The sequence below is a fragment of the Sciurus carolinensis genome, chromosome 6 (genome assembly GCF_902686445.1).
Source record: "Sciurus carolinensis chromosome 6, mSciCar1.2, whole genome shotgun sequence".
Lineage (NCBI taxonomy): Eukaryota > Metazoa > Chordata > Mammalia > Rodentia > Sciuridae > Sciurus > Sciurus carolinensis.
In genome coordinates, this window is record NC_062218.1 from 156,055,368 (window position 1) to 156,079,192 (window position 23,825).

At 45.8% G+C, this 23,825-nt stretch overlaps 1 protein-coding gene across 1 annotated transcript in view; it reads left to right on the forward strand.

Moving 5' to 3' along the window:
* The window catches only part of Wwc1 (WW and C2 domain containing 1), a 156,935-nt gene that overhangs the window by 96,596 nt on the left and 36,514 nt on the right, over positions 1 to 23,825 (forward strand). Inside the window, exons 8-11 of the mRNA XM_047555790.1 lie at positions 74 to 147; positions 3,995 to 4,237; positions 19,704 to 19,793; positions 20,773 to 21,308. Of these exons, the coding sequence (XP_047411746.1) occupies positions 74 to 147; positions 3,995 to 4,237; positions 19,704 to 19,793; positions 20,773 to 21,308 (943 nt within the window). The remainder of the gene's footprint in view (positions 1 to 73; positions 148 to 3,994; positions 4,238 to 19,703; positions 19,794 to 20,772; positions 21,309 to 23,825) is intronic.

Sequence of the window (23,825 nt, forward strand, 5' to 3'; positions counted from 1 at the left end):
TGGTGGCCTTTTGAAACAGCTCAGCAGCAGCCACAACAGCTGTGTGATTCCTGACTCTGCTCTCGCCCTCTAGTTCGGCACCAGCGGCAACAATCAATTGGCAGAGAAGGTCAGACTGCGTCTTCGATATGAAGAGGCTAAGAGAAGGTAAGTCAAGGCCGGCTCTGGGGCTGTGGCGGTTCCTGCAGTCATATGGTGGGAGTCTGCTCCGAGCCCAGCTTTTTACACTCACACCCTGTTTGACCCTCATAAAGATTACAAAGGTAGGTAGTATAGTCCTTCTATGTTAATCCTCTGGAATTTAGAGAGGAAATGTCTTGCCCAGGACACTGCCCTGCAGAGTGTGGAACCATGCTTTGAACCCAAATCGGCTTAACCTCCTTGCCGACTTATCTTTCTCCTTCCTGAGTTGGTTTCTGTAATCAGAGTTTTCTGATGATTCTGGAAGCAGTTTGGTTTGGAGGATCAACAGGTTTGTTTGGTCATTTTGGCAATAGGCTAAGAAGGCTGTAGACACCACGCTTTTCAATATCTCCTGCCTGACTGTACACGCGCCAACTGTGCTCCTCAAATGCGTAAACTCCAGGAATTAAGATGCTCCGTGACTTCATAGTTCCACTTCCAGAAATAAAATTAAAGTAATAATCAAACCTGGCATTTTTAGAGCACCTGTTAATAGGCATAAACAGATAGCTTGTTGTACTATTTGTTTGTTTATTATTTATTATGGTTCTGGAGATTGAACCCAGGGACCTTCTACCACTGAGCCATGTCCCCAAGCCATTTCCATTTTTTGCTTTTGAGACAGAGCTTCATTAAGTTGCAGAGACTGGCCTTGAACTTGGTTCTCCTGCCTCAGTTTCCCAAGTCACTGGGATGATAGGCATGTGCCACTGCACTCAGCAGTACTGAAACGTTTGTGCATCTATCATCTTATTTAATTTTAAAAGCAACCTCATGCCGTAGATTTTATTTTATTATTTCTGTATTAGAAAGGAGAGAGTGTACCAAGATGTTTCATGGCTTTTCCAGGCTGTAGAGTCGGAATTGGAACTCTAGACATTCTGATTTCAAGTTCATGATCTTCCTCTACACTGAACCAGCCTTACTAGGAAAGAACCCACTGAGTATCCTGGAGCACATTTACATACATACATCCCTAGACTAAGTTGCCTAATCCATGAACTCTCTCAGCCAGGCTAAGTAGAGTGTGGCAATGCCCAGTCCTGCTGCTCTGCCCACCCTCTGTTAGCACCAAATTCTCAGCAGCAATGACAGAAATCTGATAGAAACCAGAGGAAGAAGCAAAAAGGGAATTTATTGGTTTATCTAACTCCAAAATCCTGGGGAAATAGAGGTTCAGACTTTGATCCAGGCGCTCAATTAATGTTGCATAGATTCCATCTCTTTTTTCTCCACCCTGCTCCTTCATATCAAGTAAGTTTTTCTCTCGAGGTGGCAAGATGACCCCCCAGCAATCCTAAGCCTATGTACAAGCAGGTTAACAACCCAGTAGAAAGGGGACCTGTCTTTCCCAGAAGTTTTAACGAGTCTCAGAGGCTGGGATGTAGCTCAGTGGCAGTGCTTGGCTCGCGTGTGCAGGGCCCCGGGTTCCATCCCCAGAATCACAAAATAGCAAGTTCTGGGTCTGAGACTCATTGGTGGTTTTGGATGAACCAATCATCGATGCAGGGCTGGTAGGGATGGTGGTGGCGGGAGGATTACAATTCTCTGAAGGTCCGTGCATGGGTCACATGCTCATGCTGGAAGGAGACTGAGGTCAGCTTTGGGGGAACCAAGCGACTTAAAAGTATGGGAGGTGAGGTTTTCCATGGATGCACCATGGGGTGGTGTCAGCAAAAGAAGGAAGAGAGGGATAACGGGCAGGTGGAGGGACACAGATGCCTCACTGTTTCAGCTTCCCCTAGGGGTTCAGCAGAACTTGTGTATGGACAGTCCCTTGTCCGCTCTGAAGGGGACCACTCTGGACCTGGGATCTATTCCAGCTTGCAGTAATACCTGTCCTATGTGACCAGTCCTGGAGACACTAAAGCCCTGAAGTGTTGTTCCCTCTGGGTCGAGCCATGAAACTTACCACAGAGCTTCCTGGTTCATCTGACTTGACCCAGCTTCTTGCCTCCTCCTCTACCCAAAGCTAGATTTTGTGTAAAGGACAGAAGAGGAGTAGAAAAGCAGGGGCTGCTGGATTTGGAGGGAAGGGACATAGCTATAGTGCCTGGAATGTCTGATCGTCGCATGTCAGGTTTTGCCATGTGTGTTTGGAAGTTGAGAGACTGACAGTTTTCGTCAGATTTTCCAGAGGATGTTACCCTAACTTAAGCAGCGATGGCATAGGGATAGCACCCTGGACAGTACACCCAGGAAAGCATCCATCACTCCTAGTGGCCTAGCTGCCAGACCTTTCGATTCCATTCTCAGAGCTGCTCAGAGCGCTGGAGATAGCAGCTATGAAGTGGCCCCAAAACGAACCTTAATGGGTTGCTGTATACATCAATGTGAAACTGCATGGCTCACCATAAAAATTCCTGCTGGGACACTTGACTGGGGAAGAAGCAAACCTAGATGTGTTTTTCTGTACAGAGTTTTTGCTGCTCATCACAAGGGGTCTTGTCTCCAGCAATGTTTTGATAAAATGAGAGTCCAACCACACTGACCACAGATAAGACTGAGCTGCAGGCCCATATAGATCTTGGCTCTCAACAAGTATTGGCTATGTTTGCGATTTGCAATCTCAGGTTAGCCATCGGGCACATGTCCAGTGAGCTTAACAATTGCTTCCGTGTGTGCTCTGACAGGATGGGGTGAGGCCAAGACATGAGGCCTAGTTGTGAGGCCCAGAAACCCTTCCAATGGATCAGGTCTAAAGAATCATGGCATAATTACTTCTAGATAGTTCTAGCACTACTCTTCATTTCCCTGGGAATCTCAGTTTAGTCGGCAATATCTGAAGAGCTCATATAGTTCCCTTTTCCTAACCCACCTCTTTGGTACTGTCATTATCCCTACCTTAGAAATGAGGATCCTGAGTCTTAGAGATAAGATGCAAGTCTACGGATTTCTTCCCTTAGCATTTATTAAGTGCCTGCAGTATACCAGGCACCAAAAATGACACTAAAATGATTTTTTTGTTGGTGGTGGTGCTGAGAATTGAACCCAGGGCTTTGCACATTCAAAGCACGTGCTCTGCCACTGAGCTGCACCCCTAGGCTCCCCTTCCATCACAAAGGCCAGAGCCAGGATTCCAACTCAAGCCATCAGAACCCAAATCCAAGGCTTTTCAATAGCACCACCTCCTCTCTCTCGACTGAGAATGCACGGTTAGTCATTATGAGCCCAGTGATCCACAGCTGCCCTTGACAGAGCGCATACCATGTCAGACACTCTGCGTACGTTACTGCTCTTCCTCCCAATCTGAAGGATGAGTGATTGTTTCTCTTATCTTCAGGTCTTGGGGAGTTTACCTAGCGTTACGTAATTAATAAGTGGTCCAACCCGGTAATAACAACAGTAGCAAAAGAAACATTTACTGAGGGCTTACTATGTGCCAAATACCGTGCTTTGAGGGTTTAAGGGTTGTTGTAAAATCTTCAATCACAACCCAGTGAGGAAGGCGCTTTTATTACTCCCTTCAGAGAGGTGAGCAATTGACCCAAGGTCACACAGCTCACGGAAAGAGGTTATTGCCTGGTATTGGAACCAAGTCTCTCATGTAGCAGGCTTACGGCATTGCCTAGCTCATGTCTCTACTCCAGGGACAACAACTTCATTGTTGGAACGTGATAGGCACCCAAATGTGTTTGTTAGATAAAAATATGTTTTCTAGAAACTGATCAAAAGGAAGACAGTCACTGTCGAGGATTTCTCTGAGGGCCTCCTGGCTCCTGGTCCCTTATATCCAAAGAAACACAGTCTCCTTCCCTGTCCCCACAATGCCATTGTTCATACCAGTGGGTCTCATCTTCTCCACCCCCAGGATCGCCAACCTGAAGATCCAGCTGGCCAAGCTCGACAGTGAGGCCTGGCCAGGGGTGCTAGACTCAGAGAGGGACCGGCTGATCCTCATCAATGAGAAGGAGGAGCTTCTGAAGGAGATGCGCTTCATCAGCCCCCGGAAGTGGAGCCAGGGGGAGGTGGAACAGTTGGAGATGGCTCGGAAGCGTCTGGAGAAGGACCTGCAGGCAGCCCGGGACACACAGAGCAAGGCACTGACAGAGAGGTGGGTCTGGGCCAGGATGTAGGAACCAGGTGTGTCCCGTGGGCTCTGGTAAGGGGAATGTGCCAGCCCGTGTGAGGGGCACGCCCTGGGGCACCCGAGCTCTGCCGTGAGCTGCGCCAGTTCAGATGTCCTGCAGCCTCCACGGTAGCTTATCGGGGGAGGGGTATGCCGTCCCGTGCACCTGTCACCTGGAGCTCTGCACGGGAGTCACAGTGCCAAAAATTTTCTCCTTGGGTACAGGAATCGGATCTTCTGATCAAAGTGAGCCCCTTCACTCTGTGTCATGGAGGGCACTTGTTTTCCATCTTTGTGACAATGATTCACATTCTGTATCATGACCTAAAATACACACAGTATGACACAGTAGAGCACATGCTTTCTCTGTCCTCCAGTGTCTTCTCTCCTGTTGGACAATCAGCCCTCAGTACCCAGGGAGTCTAGATCCACGGATTGAAACTGAAGATTGAAAGAGTGGAGAAAAAATATTTATTTAAATAATATAACAAAAAATACAAATTCACAGTGCAACTATTTGAGATGGCATTTGCATTGCATTAGGTATTATAATAATCTGTAGATGATTTAAAGTAGACAGGAAAGCCGGGCTCAATGGTGCATCCTTTAATCCCAGTAGCTTGGGAGACTGGGGTTGGAGATTGGAAGTTCAAAGCCAGCCTTGGCATCGGTGAGGCCCTAAGCAACTCAGTGAGACCCTGTCTCCAAATAAAATATAAAATAGAACTGGGGATGTGACTCAGTAATTGAGTGCCCCTGAGTTCAATCCACAGTACCCAGTCCCCCAAAAATAGTATACCAGAGATTGCAAATACTATACCATACGCATAAGAAAGGTAAGCATCCGTGGACTTTAGTATCCGTGTGTGTGTGTGCGCGTCTCCCAGAATACCACGGGATGAATGTATTTATGTATTTCTTTTGAATGTATTTATGTATTTCTTTTCCTGCTTCATGCTGTTTATGACCCACTAAATTGATTTCACCTCATCCTAAGTGTTTGCAGTTTGAAGCCCATTGGTGTGTACGGGGTTGTAAACTGTTAAGTTTATAGGGACCCAAGCAGGTTATAGAAGTGCCTGGGGCCTACCTGGTGCAGACCACGTCAGACCGTAGTGCAGAGCCTGCTGTCTATAGCATGTGCCGTCTCTGCTCCAGCAGGTGAGTGTGGGCCCTCGGCCGCCTGAGTGCCTGTGTTTTATATATGTGTGTGTGTATGCACACGTACACTTTTTGTGGTGCCTGGGGTGGAACCCAGGGCTTTACACATGCTAGGCAAGTGCTCCACTACTGAGCTACACCCGATTTCAAAAAAAAACAAAATTATTTGAATTTTTAATATTTAAATATTGGCAACTAATCCAAAGTTCTGAAAAATAGTGGGAATCAGCCTCATCTGTGGGCTTGATGTAACCTGAAAACCACTGTGTTCTCTCTTTAAACCCCATACCAGACTTTGTCTTTATGTATTTCCACTAGTGTCCCCACTGGTCCCACACTGCAGAGTGTGACTCTGTTCACAGGAGGCCCTGCACCCCTGGCTTCCCGCTCATCCACTCACCTGCCGCTCAACCAGGGGCTTATTCACTTTGTTAAAAATACATTTAGTTACACATGATCTATGTGCAGGGCAGTTTGGAGGATTCAGAAATTAAGGTGTGGCCCTTGCCTGTTGACCTTCAAATCTATTCTAGTTCTTTTCACTTTTTGGTAGCAGACTTTACTGAGTAAGCTTCCTGCCCTTACAAGCTCAGAGTCAAAGCTTGTGATTTTTCTTTTCCTTTTTTAAAAAAATTTAAAATTTATTTTTTTAATTTTATTTGTTCTAATTAGTTGTACATGATAGTAGAATACATTTAATATTCATACATATTTATGGGGTACAGTATGGTAATTCAGTATATGGATATATTGTATAATGATCCAGTCAGGAAAATTGGCATTTCCATCTCCCCAAACATTTATCTTTTCTGCACTGGGAAACTTCAAACTCTTATTATTTTGAAATATGTAGCAAACTGTTGCAGACAGTAGGTGCCCTAGTGTGGTGTGTGATGCTGGAACTTATTCTTCCTATGTAACCTGGGGACCCATTGCCTGACCTCCCTCTGTCCACCACTGACGCTCTTCCCGTGCCTGTCATTTCTCTCCTGGCTTGCACAAGGTCACCTTTTGGGCCTCTACCGATGAGTGAGAACCTGCAATGCTTGCTTCCTGTGTCTGGCTTATTTCGCTTACCGTGTCCTCTGGATCTGTCCATCTTGCCACAAATGACAGGATTTCGTTCTTTTCTATGGCTGAATAATTTCATTGTGTGTGTGTGTGTGTGTGTGTGTCTGTGTGTGTGTCATTTTCTTTATCCGCTCATCGGGTAGACAGTTGGTTGATTACTCTTGCTCTTGTGAGTAGTGCTGCATTAAACATGGGAGTGCAAGTGTGATATCCTTTGGCTGGGTCGCATCCTGGCGGCACCTCCGTACTGTCTTCCCTAATGCTCCTTCCGATGGGCATTCTTGTCAATGGCAGTTCGTTTCTCTGCAACCTCATCAGCGTTGGATACTTTTTGTCTTTTTCATTATAACCATTCTATCTGGGGTAAGATAATATCTCATTGTAGTTTTGATTTGCATTTGCCTGATTAGAGATGTCGAGTGGTTTTTGGACTTGTTGGCCATTTGTGTATGGTTGGAGAAATTTCTGTTTAGGTCATTTGACCCTTTTTTTTATCACATTGTTTTATTATTTGTTGTTTGGGTTTTTGTTGGTTTTGTTTTGTTTCTATTGCTTTTCATATTCTCTATCCATGTTTACTTTTCTGTATGTAAGCTTATCCTTTTAGCAAAGAATGAGTCCATATAATATAACCATATATGTGTGTGTGTTCTGTATTTATACACACACACACACACACACACAATTTCTGCCTTTCCTTACTTTCCCAGCTTCCATTTCATACATTTTTTCCTCTGTATTTTGAAATATTACATCTTAAATATGGATAGGTCTATCAATGATTTTAAAGTAATGTTACTGGCTTATCTACATAAAACAAAGTAGTAATGTAAGAAGTTTATTTTTTAAAAACTTTTATTTATTTTTATTAACTTTTTTTGACAGTGATAAATATTTTTTTAATTCTTTTTATACTTGTTTATAGGCCAATAAAAAGTTTATGATAAAGCTCAATTAGGTAAGCCATTAATATTTACTTGGGCTAGAAACCAACTCCTTTTTCTTAAATTACGTTCCACAATTGAGACTTGTTTAATGTCCTGGTAAATCATAAATTAAAAAAAAAAAAAAAAAAGAGGCCTATCATCTGCCATTTGCCTGCCTCTCGCCTGTCCATCACCTGCCTTACACCTATCCATCACCCAACGCATGAGGTTCACCTCCCAATCGTCCGACAACAGTCAGCAAACTGATCGCCACCCACCAGTGGAGCGCCAGCTGCCTGCTATTGCCTGAAAGTTCACTGTCACAGTACCTGCAGGTTTGATTACACGTGGCTGCCGCCATTTTGAGACAACAGCCAGGCCCTGTAGGACCCCTGGCCAGACTGACTGAGCCCCGTCTCCAGGATCCCTCAGCCCAACCCATCACTCCCTGCCTCTGGGGCCCTCACATGGACTGACTACTCCCTGCCGTCAGGACCCCCAGACCAACTGACTGCGCCCTATCACCAGGACCCCAGACCGACTGATTGCACCCGGCCTCCAGGATTCCACAACCACACCAAACACACCTGACCTCCAGGACCCCTGCCTGACCAACCGCACCCCTCCTGCAGGACCTCCAAATGACCACGTCCACACCCTGAGCTGCAGCTCCCCATTTGCCAACACATTTGGAAGCCAGAGCGGCCATCTTGGATAATCCTGGAAGCCAGAACTCCGATCTTTAGGTGGGGCAAAACCCATCCTAAGACGCCTGCTGGAGACTTGAAGCTCAATATCAGCTACCTCTCATGCATCAGGCTACTGAACGCTGGGAGGTTTCATTACTATATGACTGTTATACTGTAGATTTTCTTTTTTCTCCTTATTGAAAAATTTTAAGTTTTTATTTCTTTACTTTTCTTGCTCTCTTTTCCTTTTGTTTACCTGTTCCCTCAGAGTCTCTTTCTCCCTCTTTTGCATGCTAACATCCAATTTCTTTTGAATACCTTATCACCCTTTCTATTATCTAGAACTTCTGTATATTCTTTTCTTATCCCATTAACAGTCACATTCTACATCCCTTTGCATCCTCTTTGTCCTCCATTAGAAACTGCAGACCTTATTGCAAATCTGTTTGTTTTACTAAAGATAATATTTGAACTCATTCTGTCTATTATGACAATTTTGTTATTGTCCTCATAGGGGCTATTTGGTATAAGATTGCATACTGTCTGAATTGGGCACTGCTAATATTGATCTCCCCTTAAAGAAAAGGTTTTGGAAACCTATAGGACCACTATAAGCCTATAGGGGGAAATCTGCAATAACCCAGATCTGCACTGCTAGAGGGGAAGATACGTGAGCAACATGAAAAGCCAAGGGAAGAAAATGATCCAAACAAATCTAGATTGTATATTAATAGAATCCAATGACAGTATGTTAGAAGAAATGTCAGAAAAGGACTTCAGATTATACATGATTAAGATGATTTGCGAAGCAAAGGATGAGATAAGAGAGCAAATGCAGGCAATGAATGATAATACCAATAAGCTGACAGAGCAACTGCAGGAAGCAAAAGATCATTTCAACAAAGAGATAGAGATTCTCAAAAAAAAAACCAAATGGAAATCCTTGAAATGAAGGAAACAATAAACCAAATAAAAACTCAATGGAAAGCATCACCAAAAGACTAGACCACTTGGAAGACAGAACCTCAGATAATGAAGACAAAATATTTAATCTTGAAAATAAAGTTGCCCAAACAGAGAAGATGGTAAGAAATCATAAAAAGAATCTCCAAGAACTATGGGACATCATGAAAAGACCAAATTTAAGAATTATTGGGATTGAGGAAGGCACAGAGATACAAACCAAAGGAATGAACAACCTATTCAATGAAATAATATCAGAAAATTTCCCAAACCTGAAGAATGAAATGGAAAATCAAATACAAGAGGTTTACAGAACACCAGATGCACAAAATCACAACAGATCCACACCAAGGCACATTACAATGAAAATGCCTAACTTTCAAAATAAAGATAGGATTTCGAAGGCCGGGAGAGAAAATCATCAGATTACATATAGGGAGAGACCAATACGGATAGCAGCCGACTTCTCAACCCAGACTCTAAAAGCTAGAGGGGCCTGGAACAACATATTTCAAGCTCTGAAAGAACATGGTTGCCAACCAAGAATCCTATACCCCACAAAACTAACCTTCAGATTTGAAGATGAAATAAAATCCTTCCATGAAAAACAAAATTTAAAAGAATTTACAAATAGAAAGCCTGCGCTACAGAATGTTCTCAACAAAATATTCCATGAGGAGGAAATGAAAAACAACAATGTAGGTCAGCAAAGGGAGGAACTACCTTAGAGAAAAACCACTCAAAGGAGAAACCAAGCCAACTTAGAAACCAAAAATAAGCCAACTGACTGGGAATACAAATCATATCTCAATAATAACCCTGAACGTTAATGGACTAAACTCATCAATCAAAAGACATAGACTGGCAGAATGGATTAAAAAGAAAGACCCAACAATATGCTGCCTGCAAGAGACTCATCTCACAGAAAAAGACATCCACAGCCTATAGGTGAAAGGATGGGAAAAAACCTACCATGCAAATGGACTCAGTAAAAAAGCGGGGGTTTCCATCCTTATATCAGATAAAGTGGACTTCAAGCCAAAGTTAGTCAGAAGGAATAAAGAAGGACATTTTATACTGCTTAAGGGAACCATAAATCAGGAGGACATAACAATAGTAAATATTTATGCCCCAAACAATGGTGCATCCCTGTATATCAAACAAATCCTTCTCAATTTCAGGAATCACATAGACCACAACACAATAATTCTGGGTGACTTTAATGCACCACTGTCACCATTAGATAGATCTTCCAAACAAAAACCAACCAAAGAAACCATAGAACTCAATAACACAATCAATAACCTATACTTAATAGACATACATAGAATATTCCATCCATCAACAAGCGGATTCACTTTCTTCTCCGCAGCACATGGAACCTTCTCGAAAATAGACCATAGGTTATGCCACAAAGCAGCCCTTAGGAAATGCAAAAAAATTGAGATACTGCCTTGTGTTCTATCAGATCATAATGGACTGAGAGTAGAAATCAATGACAAAATAAAAAACAGAAATTACTCCAACACCTGGAGACTAAATAATATGCTACTGAATGAAACATGATAACAAAAAACATCAGGGAGGAGATAAAAAAAAATTCTTAGAGGTCAATGAGAACGACGATACAGCGTATCAAAATCTCTGGGACACTATGAAAGTGGTACTAAGAGAAAAGTTTATTGCATGGAGCACATTCCAGAATAACAGCAAAAATAGTAGAAAACAGGAAATAATTAAAATCAGAGCTGAAATCAATGAAATCAAAACAAAAGAAACAATTCAAAAGATTGACAAAACAAAAAGTTGGTTCTTTGAGAAAGTAAACAAAATAGACAAACCCTTAGCCACACTAACAAAGAGAAAGAAGGAGAGAGAAAACTCAAATTACTAAAATTCGTGATGAAAAAGGAAATATCACTACAGACACCACTGAGATACAGAACATAATGAGAAGCTACTCTGAAAATCTATATTCCAACAAAATAGAAACTACCAAAGACATTGACAAATTTCTAGAGACATATGCTCCTCCCAAACTGAACCAGGAGGACATACACGATTTAAACAGATCAATATCAAGCAATGAAATAGAAGAAGCCATTAAAAACCTACCATCCAAGAAAAGCCCAGGACCAGACAGATTCTCAGCCAAGGTCCACAAGACCTTCAAAGAAGAACTCATTCCAATACTTCTCAAAGTATTCCAGGAAATAGAAAAGGAGGGTACCCTACCAAACTCATTCTATGAAGCTAATATCACCCTCATACCCAAACCAGGAAAAGACACATCAAGGAAAGAAAATTTTAGACCAATATCCTTGATGAATATAGATACAAAGATCCTTACCAAAAATTGGCAAACCATATCCAAAAACATATTAAGAAAATCGTGCACCACGATCAAGTGGGGTTCATCCCTGGAATGCAAGGATGGTTTAATATCTGTAAATCAATAAACGTAATCCATCAGTCAATAGACTTAAGGATAAGAATCATATGGTTATTTCAATTGACACACAAAAAGCGTTCAACAAAATACAACACCCTTCATGCTCAAAACACTAGAAAAAATAGGGATAGTAGGAACATACCTCAACATTGTAAAGGCTATTTATGCTAAGCCCATGGCCAACATCATTCTTAATGAAGAACAACCGAAACCATTCCCTTTAAAAATGGGAACAAGACAGGGATATCCTCTTTCACCACTTCTTTTCAACATTGTCCTCGAAACTCTAGCCAGAGCAATTAGGCAGACTAAAGAAATTAAAGGGATACAAATAGGAAAAGAGGAACTTAAGCTGTCACTATTTGCTGATGACATGATTCTATATTTAGAGGATCCAAAAAACTCCTCCAGAAAACTTCTAGACCTCATCAATGAATTCAGCAAAATAGAAGGCTATAAAATCAACATGCATAAATCTAAAGCATTTTTATACGCAAGCGACGAAACAGCTGAAAGGGAAATGAGGAAAACAACTCCATTTGCAATAACCTCAAAAAAAAATAAAATACTTGGGAACCAATCTAACCAAAGAGGTAAAAGATCTCTACAATGAAAACTTCAAAACATTGAAGAAAGAAATTGAGGAAGACCTTAGAAGATGGAAAGATCTCCCATGTTCTTGGATAGGCAGAATTAATATTGTCAAAATGGCCATACTACCAAAAGTGCTATACAGATTCAATGCAATTCCAACTAAAATCCCAATGATGTACCTTACAGAAATAGAGCACGCAATCATGAAATTCATCTGGAAGAATAAGAAACCCAGAATAGCTAAAGCAATCCTTAGCAGGAAGAATGAAACAGGGGTTATTGCAATACCAGAACTTCAACTATACTACAAAGCAATAGTAACAATAATGGCATGGTATTGGCACCAAAATAGACAGGAAGATCAATGGTACAGAATAGAGGACACGGACACAAATCCAAATAAATAGGATTTTCTCATACTAAACAAAGATGCCAAAAATATGCAATGGAGAAAAGATAGCCTCTTCAACAAATGGTGCTGGGAAAACTGGAAATCCATATGCAAGAGAATGAAACTAAACCCCTATCTCTCACCCTGCACAAAAATCAACTCACAATGGATCAAGGACCTTGAAATCAGACCAGAGACCCTGCATCTCATAGAAGAAAAAGTAGGTCCAAATCTTCAACTTTGGCTTAGGATCAGACTTCCTTAATAGGACTCCCATAGCACAAGAAATAAAAGCAAGAATCAATAACTGAGATAGATTCAAAGTAAATAGCTTTCTCTCAGCAAAGGAAATTATCAGCAATGCAAAGAGAGAGCCTACAGAGTGGGAGAATATCTTTGCCACTCATACTTCAGATAGAGCACTAATTTCCAGAATATATAAAGAACTCAAAAAACTCTACACGCAGAATACAAATAACCCAATCAACAAATGGACTAAGGATTTGAACAGACACTTCACAGAAGAAGATCTACAAGCAATCAACAAACATATGAAAAAATGTTCACCATCTTTACTAATAAGAGAAATGCAAATCAAAACTACACTAAGAGTCCATCTCACCCCAATTAGAATGGCGATTATCAAGAATACAAGCAACAATAGGTGTTGGCGAGGATGTGGGAAAAAGGTATACTCATCCATTGCTGGTGGGGCTGCAAATTAGTGCAGCCACTCTGGAAAGCAGTGTGGAGACTCCCTAGAAAACTTGGAATGGAACCACCATTTGACCCAGCTATCCCACTCCTTGGCCTCTACCCAAAGGACTTAAAATCAGCATACTTCAGAGATACAGCCACATCAATGTTCATAGCTGCTCAATTCACAATAGCCAGACTGTGGAACCAACCTAGATGTCCTTCAATTGATGAATGGATAAAGAAACTGTGGTATATATATATATATATTTATATATATATATATATATATATATATATACACAATGGAATATTACTCAGCTATAAGGAATAATAAAATTATGGCATTTTCAGGCAAATGGATGAAATTGGAGAATATCATGCTAAGTGAGATAAGCCAATCTCAAAAATCCAAAGGACCTATGATCTCACTGATAAGCGGATGATGACACATAATGGGGGGGTGGGAGGTGGGCAAGAATGGAGGAAGGAGGGACTGTATAGAGGGAAAAGAGGGGTGGGAGGGGTGGGGGGGGAGGAAAAAATAACAGAATGAATCAAACATCATTACCCTGTGTAAATGTATGATTACACAAATGGTATGCTGTTACTCCATGTACAAACAGAAACAACATGTATCCCATTTGTTTAAATAAAAATAAATTAAAATATAAAAAAAAGAGCAGCTATATTTTGTGGACCTTCAGAATGCTCACAAGCACAGCAGCAGGTGTTAGTTACAATTCTCCAACTCACGTTTCACTTTAGATTGGGAGTTATATGCCCAGCTCTCTTCCAGCACCTCCCCCTGCGTGCCCTGCAGGCATGGAAAACGTAGCAGATCCCAAACAAATGCCCCAGCTCTTCCCACCTAACCTGCTGTCCTCCCTCGCCTGCTTCTCCTCACGTGTTCTGTACCTAAGCACAACTGCACTTGACACATCGATCGTCACACAGAAGGAATGAGGTAAGAATGGGACCCACGCTGCTCCCAGTGCCCAGCTGATGTGAAGTGTGATTCTGCCTCCATGCTGCTTGTGGACTCTCCATATCCCCAGCACCAGTGCCAGGGAAAGACCCACTGGCAGGTTTGGGCTGCCCATTGTAAGCACATGAACAAACTAGTTTTCTAGGGCCACTTAACCACTGAAGCACAGCCTCAGCCCTTTTTATTTTCTATTTTAAGACAGGGTTTCTCCAAGTTGGTTAGGGCCTCACTAAGTTGCTAAGGCTGGCTTTGAACTCATGATCCTCCCACCTCAGCCTCCCGAGCTGCTGGAATTACAGGCGTGCTCCACCACATCCAGCTTCTTGGCAGACTTTTTCTTGCAGTATGTTAGTCAACGTTTAAAATAAATCCTCAGATTAATTTGGAGCAATATAATTGACTTCAAGAAGAGCCTTTCTTTAAAAACTCAGAATTGCAATTATCATTTAGACAAGTGAAATATAATAATAGGTATTTTATAAGATGAGACTAGTCAGAATACTAAACTAGTATGGTTTATCTCACAATTATTATAAAATATACCATATGACAAGGTTTTTATTTAATATACACTGTATAACCTAAGACAAATACGAAGCAATGCTTTAAACCTTAAATTGAAGGTTTGAGGCTGTCATCATCACGTTTTGGGTTTTGTTTGTTTGTTTGTGATTTAGTTGTAGATGCACATGATATCTTTATTTATTTTTTTTATGTGGTGCTAAGAATTGAACCCAGTGTCTCACAGTGCTAGACAAGCATTCTGCCACTGAGCCACAACCCCAGCCCCCGTTTTTGGGCTTTGAATGTCATGTGACTCATCTGTGGTCTCTGATACTGCCTCAGATGTGGATGTAGCACTAACCCCTTCAAGTTCCAAATGATAATCGAATGTCAGGGGTGCGACCAAGGTCTGTCCCCCTTCATTCTGAAGCCCGTTCTTTACCGCCCTTCCATCTGAGAGTTCTTCGCTTGCTTATCCAGGACCTGACTTCTGCAAAGTTTCTCTGTCAACCTTTGTCATAGATTCCTCCTTATGAATGTTGAGTTTCACCTTTTCCGACACCTGCACCTCCGCAGACGAGTGGTATCTACTTTCCGTTCTGGCTCTGGCACTCTTCTCCATTTTGGTCTGATAGTATCACGTCCTGTGTTCGTAGCAACAGTTTTGCAAGCTCTTCCCGTCTTGAGGAGTCTTGAGAGCTGGGTTCTCTCTCCTCCGAGGGGTTTCCACTCACAGACTTTGGAAACTAAAAGCCAAAGCGACTCGCCTATGTTCTGGGTACCAGTCCCTTGTGGGTTGGGTGGTTTGCAGAGTGTCTTCACCATGTCGTTTTCTTTGCCGTGCAGAAGCTTCTTGTTTTGATCGCATCCCATTTGTACAATTCTACTTCTTCTGCCTGTGCTCACAGGGTCTTATCCACAATGTCATTGCCTGTACCTGTGTCTTAAGATCGTTCCTCTGTGTTTTCTTCTAAACCAGTGATTCCCTACACTGTGTGTGTGTGTGTGTGTGTGTGTGTGTGTTTGGGGAGATGAGCACGTGAATCCCTTTTCCCAGTGATTGTCAGAGGAAGAAGCCCAGCTTGTGCCCCCACAGAAGCAGCGTGGGAGCCCTAGGTGTCTACCTTGGCTCTGTCTGTGTCATCAGGTGAGGGGCCCTCCAAGGATGCAGCGTGCAGCAGCATCCTGGCAATTGAGTAATCTCCAGTAGCTCAAGCAGTGCCCGCTGGATAGAGTTGCTCAGCCCCTGCATGCCCCCGTGGCTCCGAAGGATCCCTGAGCGGTCACTGGTGGCGATCTCTTCCACCAAGAACATTATCAGAACTACCCAAAGAGATGTCCAAAGTGTGTCCACTCCTGATAAGAATGGCTGATTAGCCCTCAACTGTCACTGGGTAACTGAAAAACAGGAGAAAGACAGAGCTCAAATAATCGGTGTGATGCAGCCCTTGGAAGCAGCTACCAGAATTTTCCTTTAGCATCAAGACTCTGTCCAGATTTTCCTGGAACCATGCACTTCGGTGACGGAGCTGTGTCTCTGTGCCTTTAGTGGTATTTGAAAATATAAATAAATAGGTGACCTGTGCAGACCTTTAGTGGTGTAGCCTGGCCTCTAGGCCAGCACCCTGTGTCCCTTATTTGTTCCCAGACCCTATGGCTGTGCACCATTCTCACCATAGCAGCTAGAGAGAATACTCACAGCCGTCTTGCTTCTTGTGGAGTAAAGAGATGCCTTCCCACCTGGGTGTAGTGGTGCACCTGTAATCCCAGTGGTTTAGGAGGCTGAGGCAGGAGGATTGCAAGTTCGAGGTCAGCTTCAGCAACTTAGTGAGACCCTGTCTCAAAATAAAAAATAAAAAGGGCTGGGGATGTGGCTCAGTGGCTAAGTGACCCTGGGTTCAATCCTCAGAACCAAAAACAGAGGGAAAGATACATTCCCACCTGTTGACCTTGAGCAAGTTATTGACCAGTATGGGCTTCAGGTGCCTCATGAAAAAGTGGGATAATTCCCAATATAGTGTGAAGGCAAGTGGCTGGACCAGATTGTTAACTGAGGCTCTTCCCTGATACTGAAATTTCCATTTCCTGAAATTAGAACTAGAGTTTCTCTTTAAAACCCCTAAGATAGACTGTATGTAAAAAGAGCCATGGTGGCCAGCCCCTGTGCTCTATGTCAAAGCTCCCTGCCACCCTGAGAGTAATCCCCCTTTTACAGACAAGGAATCAGAGGTTCGCCCGACATCACCGAGCAGCAGAACTGGGTTTAGAAGCGGGTTGCTGGTTGCGGAGCCCATGCCAGCTTTAGGCTGCGGCTCCCTCAGAGGCCCAGATTGTGCCTTCACCCCCATCTGCCCACAGTCCCATGGCTGCTCTGGAGTAGGGGGTTCACACGCCAGTCCAGGGAGGCCTCAGTCTCCACTCCTCTCCATCTGCTCAGCAGGCAACACGGCAGTCCTGGAGGGCAGGATCCTCCCGGGAAATGCGATGGTAGGGAAGCCAGCGAGCACAAGGGCAGGGCGTCAGATGTGCCCGAGAGCAGTCTGAGAAGGGTCCCACAGGAATGCTGATGTATCTGGGGCTGTTTGCTTCCAGCTCCTTGTTCATCTGGTGTGTCCTCAGCCTCTCCTGTCCTGTTTCTCTTCTGCGTGTGTGTGCGTGTGTGTGTGTGTGTGTGAGTGATCTACCTTTTAGTGTGTTTCTCTCTCCCCTGTCACACCCTCCCCCAGTGGATTTAATAGGAACCTCAGCTTCATACAATGGCCTTTCCCATTCAAGGAGCCTCTGAGCACAGGAGTGAACATACCCAGGTGCCTTTTGTCTCCCAAAATCCACCCAAACCCCAGGCTTTCTCACTCTCTGGTGCCCGCCCCTCCTCCCCTCCTTCCTCGCATTCCCCCTCCCCGCCAATCAGAACTGGCGGAGGGTCATGCAAGTTGCTCTTTAGAGTGGGGGCTCCCTGGCCCTGCCCCAGGGACCACTTCTCCAGACCTGAGATGTGGCCTGGGTTCTTGCGATTTTAACCAACACCCCAGGGACTGAGCTGCAGCACGTGGGGTTCCAGCCCCACCTTCTGGTCTTCTGCCTGCTTCCACACTGGGTGCGTTCTTGTCTTCCAGCACGTGCCGGGCCTCACACACATGCCATCTGGCCTGTTAAACCCATGGCTGCTGGAGGGAGGCCTGGGCACTGCCAGTGGCTGCCCCCACCTGCTCAGGAAGTCAAACAGGCCAACTCCTAGTTCCCTCAGCACCCTGTCCAGGCTCCCGGGGGAACCTGCATGTGCTCCTGGAACGTGCCTCTGTGGCTTGTGAGCCCCACTTCTGAACCCCAGACCTCACACCCTTTCTGGACTTTGATCATATGGTGAGACAAGAGATTCCCTAGCCTTCTCCACACCATTGAGCATTCCGAATTTCAGCTGGTGTGGCCTCCATCTGCCCATCTGCTACCCACCTCTGCCAGCCCCCAGCAGGACTCTGGAAGAACAGTACCAGGGGTTGAGTTGGCCAGGGACCATGCCAAGCTTGCTCCACCCACTGCTCTGGTTGGCTTTTTTGTCATTTCAAAGGTCTGCTTGCCCATTTACAAGTCCCACCCACCTCTCTCTACTTTTCTGTTGGGTCTGGAGGAATCTCTGGCCTCTGCTGCAGAGCACGTGTTGGAGGCCTGAGCACATGGTGGAGAGATGGTGTGGCTTGCTTTTCTGTGGAAATGACGCCCTTCTCCCAGGCGCCAGGCTGGGTGAACTGTGTTGTTGGTGTGCTTCCCAGACCAGGGAACAGCAGGCCAGTAGTTCCCTCTCCAGCAGGATGGCAGGAGAGGATGAGGGACCAAGAGTGGAACACCTCCACCCACGGCAGTTTTAGCATCCAGATCTTTCGGCATAGCAAATGAAGTTTTTCCACCTTATCTGGAGCGGGGAAGTACCTTTCCCCAACCAGCTCCTGTCTGTCTATCATTATTGACTGAGGTTTTTCTGCTAGGGTCTCCACCTGCTGTGAGAAATGGCCCCCAAATCCCTGGGGATTAACATAATAGAAACATATTTTTTGCTCATGTAATAATATCTCATTGGTGGGCATCCCCAGTAACAGCAGCCATTCATGTGGTCATTCAGAACAGACTACCTCCCCTCTGAGGCCACAGGAGTCAGTGACAAGGAGACATACTCACCTTCCTCAACCACTTCAGCCTGACACAGGTGACTTCACCTCACATCCCACAGGGTGGAACTCCATCGTGTGCCCCACCCACCCAGCTGCAAGGGAGGCTGGGAAATGGCCCAGCTATGAGCCTGGGCACTGATGGGGACACAGACAAGGGTGAGCACCAGTAGTCAGAGCCACCATGTCACTTGCTTAAAGCCTAATTTGGGTGTCTCCTCTTACATCCTGTTCTACTGTTTTGTACTTTTCCATTATGGACCTTGTCACACATGGCATTAATTAGGTGTTTAAGTATTTCTTTCTATCTGTTCTCCATCTTCCCAGTGGCAAGATCAGCATCTAGTGTGATGTAGGCACTTGGTAATGTTAGTTGGAGAAGGGGGGAGGAGGGAGGGAAAGAGGAAGGAAGGAAGGAAAGGAGAAAATAATAATTGAGGGAAGGAAGAAAAGAAAGTGAGGGTGGAATTGTAACTCTGCCACTAATTCTGTAGTTCTATGTAAATTATTTAATTCCATGAGTCTCCATGTCCTCATATGTTAGGTGGTAAAAATCATTCTTACTATGCAAGTATCATTGTGTGACTAAGTTAAGACAGCGTCTCAAGGTTCCTAGCACAGTGCCTGACGGAGTAGGTAAGTAATATAGCAATTGCGGCCAGATTATAATATAGGTAGAGGTTACTTCCCCCAAACACCATGGGAAACTGCTTCCAGAAAGTTCTTGAAGATGCATCTTTGGACTGAGCATACATTCCTAAGAGCACATGCTGGTGCTTCATTTCTGGGAGCTGGGGGTACATGAGGAGCCAATCCCTTTGGCGCATTCCCATCATGCTTTCTCTCCCTTCAGGTTAAAGTTAAACAGCAAGAGGAACCAGCTGGTCAGAGAACTGGAGGAGGCCACCAGGCAGGTAGCAGCCCTGCACTCGCAGCTGAAGAGGTGAGTGGTGGCACTGGGTGACTGGCTCCCTGGTCAGGTGCAGATGGCGCCGCTGAGCTCTGCCCTTGACTCATCTTCTCTGGCTCAAGTGTAGATGTTCAGAAGCTCAGAAAGGGAGGTCGGTGTGGCAGACTTGGGCTTGGTCCCGTGTGGCCAGGACGGGGTCTTTCACCTCTCTGAGCTGCTCCCATTGAGAAGGCCTCAGTCAACGCTCTCATGTCTGAAGAGGCCTCTGACGCCTCCCTCCCTGGAGCAAGGGGCTTCCAGCTGGGCTCTGGCCAGCAAGAGTGCATCCTGGAACTGATACCAGCATTTTGTTTTCATTAGATGTCGTTTCTTGCCTTCTTTGTATAGCAAGTGCTACTGCTTTTCAAATAGCACTTAGGAATGTCAAGTTCCCTTTTAAAATAAATACTTCAAAGTATAAAAAAGTGAGCGGGTTTTAAGAAAAGTATTGAGAAATATTTCCAACTGGATTCACATACAGTACCGTATCATGGCCAGGCGTGGCATCGCATGCCTGTAATCTCAGTGCCTGGGAAGATGGAGGCAGGAGGATCTTGAGTTCGAGGCCAGTCTCAGCAATTTAGCGAGACCCTGTCTCAGTATAAGTAGAAAGGGCTGCGGTAAAATGTGCCTGGGTTCTCTCCCCAGTGCGGAAAAAACCAAAAACAAACAAATAAACAACAACAACAAAAAACTCCGGCATCTTGAAAATGTGATGTAGTCGGTGGAGGAATGAGAACAGGGTAGAAGGAAGAGGTGGATTCAGAGCACAGCTCTGCCCCTCTGGTTATGTGGCCTTCTTGGGTGTCTGTTTTCTCAGTGGTGAAGTGGGTGTGCAAGGTGGCTGCCAGGTGGGCCGGTGAGATCACACGCTCCAAGAGCCCTGCTGCCCTCCAAAGTTTACGGATGGTCCCCAGCGGCCTGCCTCATTAATATTCTGAGTAGTCATTGTCCCTTTCCTCCTCATCCCCAGCCTCTCAAGCAGCATGCAGTCCCTGTCCTCGGGCAGCAGCCCTGGGTCCCTCACGTCCAGCCGGGGCTCGCTGGCCGCCTGCAGCCTGGACTCCTCCACCTCGGCCAGCTTCACCGACCTCTACTATGACCCCTTCGAGCAGCTAGACTCCGAGCTGCAGAGCAAGGTGGAGCTTCTGCTCCTGGAAGGCGCCACGGGCTTCCGGCCCTCAGGTTGCATCACCACTATCCACGAGGACGAGGTGGCCAAGACCCAGAAGGCGGAGGGAGGTGGCCGCCTGCAGGCCCTGCGCTCCCTGTCTGGCACCCCGAAGTCAATGACCTCGCTGTCCCCACGCTCCTCGCTCTCCTCCCCGTCCCCGCCCTGCTCCCCTCTCATTGCCGACCCCCTACTGACTGGAGATGCCTTTCTGAGCCCCCTGGAGTTTGAAGACCCAGAGCTAAGTGCCACTCTCTGTGAGCTGAGCCTCGGGAGCAGCACCCGGGAAAGATACCGGCTGGAAGAACCAGGAGCGGACGGCAAGCCTCTGGGCCAAGGTGGGGAGCTCCATGTGCACAGGGCGGAACCAGGAGTAGGAGGGATGCTTCCCGCTCAGGGTCCCCTGTGGTAATCGTGGCCAGCACTTCCTGACAGCTTTCTAAGTACCAGGGCTTCGTGTGGTAAATGATTTAGACACTCAGTAGATATTTATCAGCTCCATCACACTAGGTCCTGCACTGAGGGTTTTTCTTAGTGAACTTACTCATTCAACAGATATTTAGTACCTACTAAAACTGAAGGCCAGATCCTGCACTAATGGATGTACCCAGATCCATTCTTCCATGCATTCAGCAGATAGGCCATGTCCAACGCTGGGCGAGTCCCTAGGGTCAGTGTGTAAGACACACAAGGTCCCTGTTCTCAGAAAGCTGAGGTTCCGTGGAGACACAGGCAAGAACATGCACCCAGATGAAAGTACTAAGAAGTCAATCAAGCAGGGCATGTGATAGTGCCCTCAGGCTGGGGTGGTACTGCCAGCTCATACTGGGTTGCAAAGGAAGGTGACCTGTGAGTAGAGGCTTAGATGACGAAAAGGAGCCAGCCCTGGAAAAAAACAAGAACACAATCACTGCAGCTGGAGCAGCAAGGTCCAAAGAGGGCCTGGGAAGCCATGCCTGAGCCATAGGGGACCTTTGGGCTAGAGAATGACGCTAAGGTTCGTTAGGAGGAAAAGTTTATCTTTAGCAGCAACTGCATAACAAAGCACCGTAGTTGGCATTTATTGGAGATGTACTATGCACTGTTGAAATAGATTGCTTCTCTTTTGCCCATTTCACAGATGAGGAAACTGATGTTAAGAGAGGCAATATCGCTTGTCCCCAGTTACCCAGGGAACAAATAAGAAAGCAGGGCCTGGAACCCAGGTTTTACCTATCCCAGAACCCAAGTGCTTTCTAGCCGTGCCCCTTCCCACTTACGATGGGAGGCAGCTCAGTGTTTATTTGCGTGACACTCCTGGTGCTTGCCAGCCCCACAGTTTCATCCAGCTCAGGACATGATAGTCATTACCAAGCAGGTGCCCAGTAAGCTCACCTGGAGTTCCTCAGTTTTCCTGACACCCCCTTCCACACACACCCAGAGCACAATAATAGCCAGGATGCATTGACACAGGGGTACAGGGGTCAGGGACTATTGTGCATACTCACCCATGTTACCTCATGATTCTGAAGTAGGGTGATATTATCCTCGTCTTACAGATGGCAGAGGCAAGGCGCAGAGAGGTTAAAAGACTTGTCTAAGATTAGTTGCACAGCAGTCAAGTGGCAGTGGCAGAATGCGGATTGGCACCTGCCCAGGACCCCTCTGTAGCATATGCCCAGCTCAGTCTGCAAAGCGCTCATCTTCTGGTCCTCAGGAGGTCAACCAGGAGAAGCTGGACCCATGTCAGCCTTATGGCTCCAGGAAGGGGCAGGGCTGACAAAATTATCTATTCCCTTTCAAGAGCCAGTAGGAGCCAGCAGGGAAATAAGGTCTCCTTGTTAACCATGGACTCTGAGTGGCAGTGTTTCTTTAGAAAAGGAGCTGAGAGATCCCTGGGGTTCCCTCATCAAGAAGGGAGTCTTGCTGGGTGCTCTCAAACAAAAATAAAAACAAGCCTCCTACTACAGCAGGTGGCAAATTATTCCCTGGGGGTGGGGGGACAGGTGGTGCCTCTCACCAGACTGAAGAGCGGCTCTGATGGGTTGATGGGGCGTTTGAGCCACATGGGGACACTCGGACCCCTGCCAGGCCCTGGGGAATGGCTGCCCTCCCCTCCCAGACCATATTCTTGGGGCTCCTGGGCCAGAGACTGCACACGGTGTGGACACATTTCCTTCGTGCCATCTCTGGAAGCCTCCCCCGCAGAGAGCGATGCCAGGCAGAGCTCAGACGCTAAGCAGGTTATGCGATTAGTGCCGCTGCTCAGTCAGCAGACAAATTAATCTCCTTAAGTGGGTTAGTGGAGGGCGGAGATGCGTGGGGCGGAGGCGGGAGGTCTCAGGGCCCAGCAGGCGGGGGGCGCAGGCTGGGAGAGCCGCTTCCCGTCGCCAGTGCCGGCATTCTCCCGTGTTCTCCGGCTCACCGGTCCTTTCTCCAGCATGCCATGCTGTCAGCCCCTCTCTCCCGACTGTCCCTGGTGCCTGGTGCTTCAGAGTGTCGTCTATAAAGTTGCAAAGCCTGGATCTAGGCTTGCCCACCCCACAGAGGCCAGAAACTGTCTTATTCACCTTGGGCCTGTCTTATTCACCATGGACCTGCTTACCAGAGGTGCCCGGTATTTGGGCCAGGAACGAATGCTCGTCATGGCAGCACACCCAGATGTGAGCCCCGGGTCAGACTCGAGGACTGTGCTGAGGGGAAGCAAGAGGAGGAGAGCGTGGAGCATCGTGGCTAGGCCCACTGGGAGAGCGGGGACTTCATCCCTCCCTCACCCTGCTGAGGATCCGGGGCTGAAATTCTGTTCCAAGTGTATCAGGGTGGATCTAGAGGACATGGCCATAGTGAGGACATCGCCATAGTGATAGAAGCAATAA